Here is a 2281-nt window from a genome sequence, read left to right on the forward strand (position 1 = left end):
AGAGACCGATAGAATAAGTATTAGGCTTACAAAGAATAAGCCCTGGGGTTTGATTTGATTGACTAAAAAGGGGTGCTCCAGCATGGCCACACTCAAAATGACTAAGACAAATAAAAGGAATATTTGGGTCAGATATGGCCCGGTTTAATCCCCAAGAATTCAGATTATCTGTCAAATGTAATCCTTATTTACTCACATTGCTTTGGATTAACCATTCGTAATTTTGCAGATTTGAGATTTTGATGACTGATTAGTTTTAGAACGACATTGTAGGAGTAAGTGTGAACAACCAGATCTGGCTGGTTTGAACATGAACAGGTAGAATATTTGAGCCGGACATGACCAGTTTAAATACCACAGAATTAAAAGGAAACAAGAAAAATGTTAAGTGTAATGCTTATTAATGGGAGTAAAGAATAAAGAATTTTGAATGGTGCAACAATGCACTACAATACAAACAATGGGCTATATACCAAAAATAGGCGCAGGTGTAATTTTATTCCAGTGTAGGCACAGGTGGGGCAAGATTGCTACCCAACCACATGGTTCCAGGTTCAGTCCCACTGCGTGGCACTTTGGGGGGCAGGTGTCTGCTACTATAGCCACAGGTTACTTTTTTTTTAAACCTTGTACTTATTCTATTGCTCTCTTTTGCTGAGCCATTAAGTTACGGGAACATAAACACACCAACACCGGTTGAGAGGTGATGGTGGGAGGGGGGAAGCACACACCAAAAACTCACACTCACCAAAGACGCACACACCAAACATGGACACATGCCAAATACACACCACACACAGATCTATAAAGAAAGAAAGAAAGAAAAAAAAAAGAAAGGAAGAACATGGCTAAGAGAGAAAACTAACTTTTGCTTAAAGTTCTTTATTTAATATACCATTTATAAATTCTTCGGCCACAAATCCAGGCGGCTAAGATGACTGTGGCGTTACAGACTAAGTTTTGAACAAATTTATTTGTATGGACAATGACCAGCGGAGTGTGGCCGTCATCGCTTCCATCGTCATCATTGCTGTCGCCGCTGATTGACCCTCCAACCACGGCGACACTTGTGACAGCGCTGTTTTGGACGTCGGAGTCTGCTAGTAAAGTCCTCAAGTGTTCGGCATTCGTCTCGACCTCGTACGCCGAGCATGGGTCAGTCTGCCAGGACAGGGCATGAATGCCACCGGCCAGCAGGCTGAGTAGACCCCATGAGCATATCAGCAGGCTGTTGTGTGGCCAGATTTCGTTGGTGATTGCACAGCCGAGGCTGGAAATGACCGCTGTATTTTGGAACCAGTGGCCAAGGGATATCCACCACCGAGTTTCTTCACCTAGAGATTTCACTCGGATTATGATGGCCTTAGCCTTGGCATAGAGCAAGTGGTCGAGCTGGATCTCCCGCTTTTCTCGGTCGGACGGACTTCCAAACTCGTCACCACGAAACATCACGGCATCACCAGAGCTAAACGTTGAAAAAGAAACAAACAAAAAACAAAAAAAATCAATTATAAACTGGAAAGAAAAAACAAAACAAAAACATCAAAAGAACGAACAAGCATTTCACTGCTCAGCATGTAAAGTGACAAGGGTATCAACAATTCAGTGCTAGAAAACTCACCACACAGGTGGATTGCTGCATAGACAATTCAGCGCATATAATATATGTATATTTATCTTCATTAGGCACAGGAGTGGTAAGCAGCTTGCTTACCAACCACATGGTTCCAGGTTCGGTCCCACTGCGTGGCACCTTAAGCAAGTGTCTTCTACTATAGCCTCGGGCCGACCAAGGCCTTGTGAGTGGATTTGGTAGACGGAAACTGAAAGAAGCCCGTCGTATATATGTGTGTGTGTGTTTGTCCCCCTAGCATTGCGTGACAACCGAAGCTGGTGTGTTTATGTCTCTGTCACTTATTTAAAATAATTGAAAGAAACACAGAGCATCTCAACAGAAATACGGTAACAAAAGGGTTAATCCTTTTGCTTTGACAAAAGTCCCAGGTACAAATACATATAGCCTTTTCTCAGTGACGAAAATTCACTGATCTCGAAAAAGTGTAAATGTAAACCCGGGTCCATGCGTATTTTTTTTTATTTTTTTTTTTTACATAATTTTAATCTGTCATCAAAATGTATGAGGAAATAAAGTCGATATACATGAAATATCGACCCCTTATTTCATTTTTCTTTATATTAAATTCTACTACAATCATAATGTGTACCACCTGAAAGGTATCTGTAAAAAAAAACTTCATTCAAAAAATATGCAGTTTTTATT

At 41.1% G+C, this 2281-nt stretch overlaps 1 protein-coding gene across 1 annotated transcript in view; it reads right to left on the reverse strand.

Annotated features, from left to right (window-relative positions):
• Nucleotides 1–849: 849 nt before the first annotated feature.
• Nucleotides 850–2281, reverse strand: part of LOC106881959 (transmembrane protein 11-B, mitochondrial) — a 2726-nt gene continuing 1294 nt past the window's right edge. Inside the window, exon 2 of the mRNA XM_014932491.1 lies at nucleotides 850–1465. Coding sequence (XP_014787977.1) covers nucleotides 883–1465 — 583 coding nt within the window. The 3' untranslated portion in view covers nucleotides 850–882. The remainder of the gene's footprint in view (nucleotides 1466–2281) is intronic.

The sequence above is a fragment of the Octopus bimaculoides genome, unplaced genomic scaffold (genome assembly GCF_001194135.2).
Source record: "Octopus bimaculoides isolate UCB-OBI-ISO-001 unplaced genomic scaffold, ASM119413v2 Scaffold_181030, whole genome shotgun sequence".
NCBI lineage: Eukaryota > Metazoa > Mollusca > Cephalopoda > Octopoda > Octopodidae > Octopus > Octopus bimaculoides.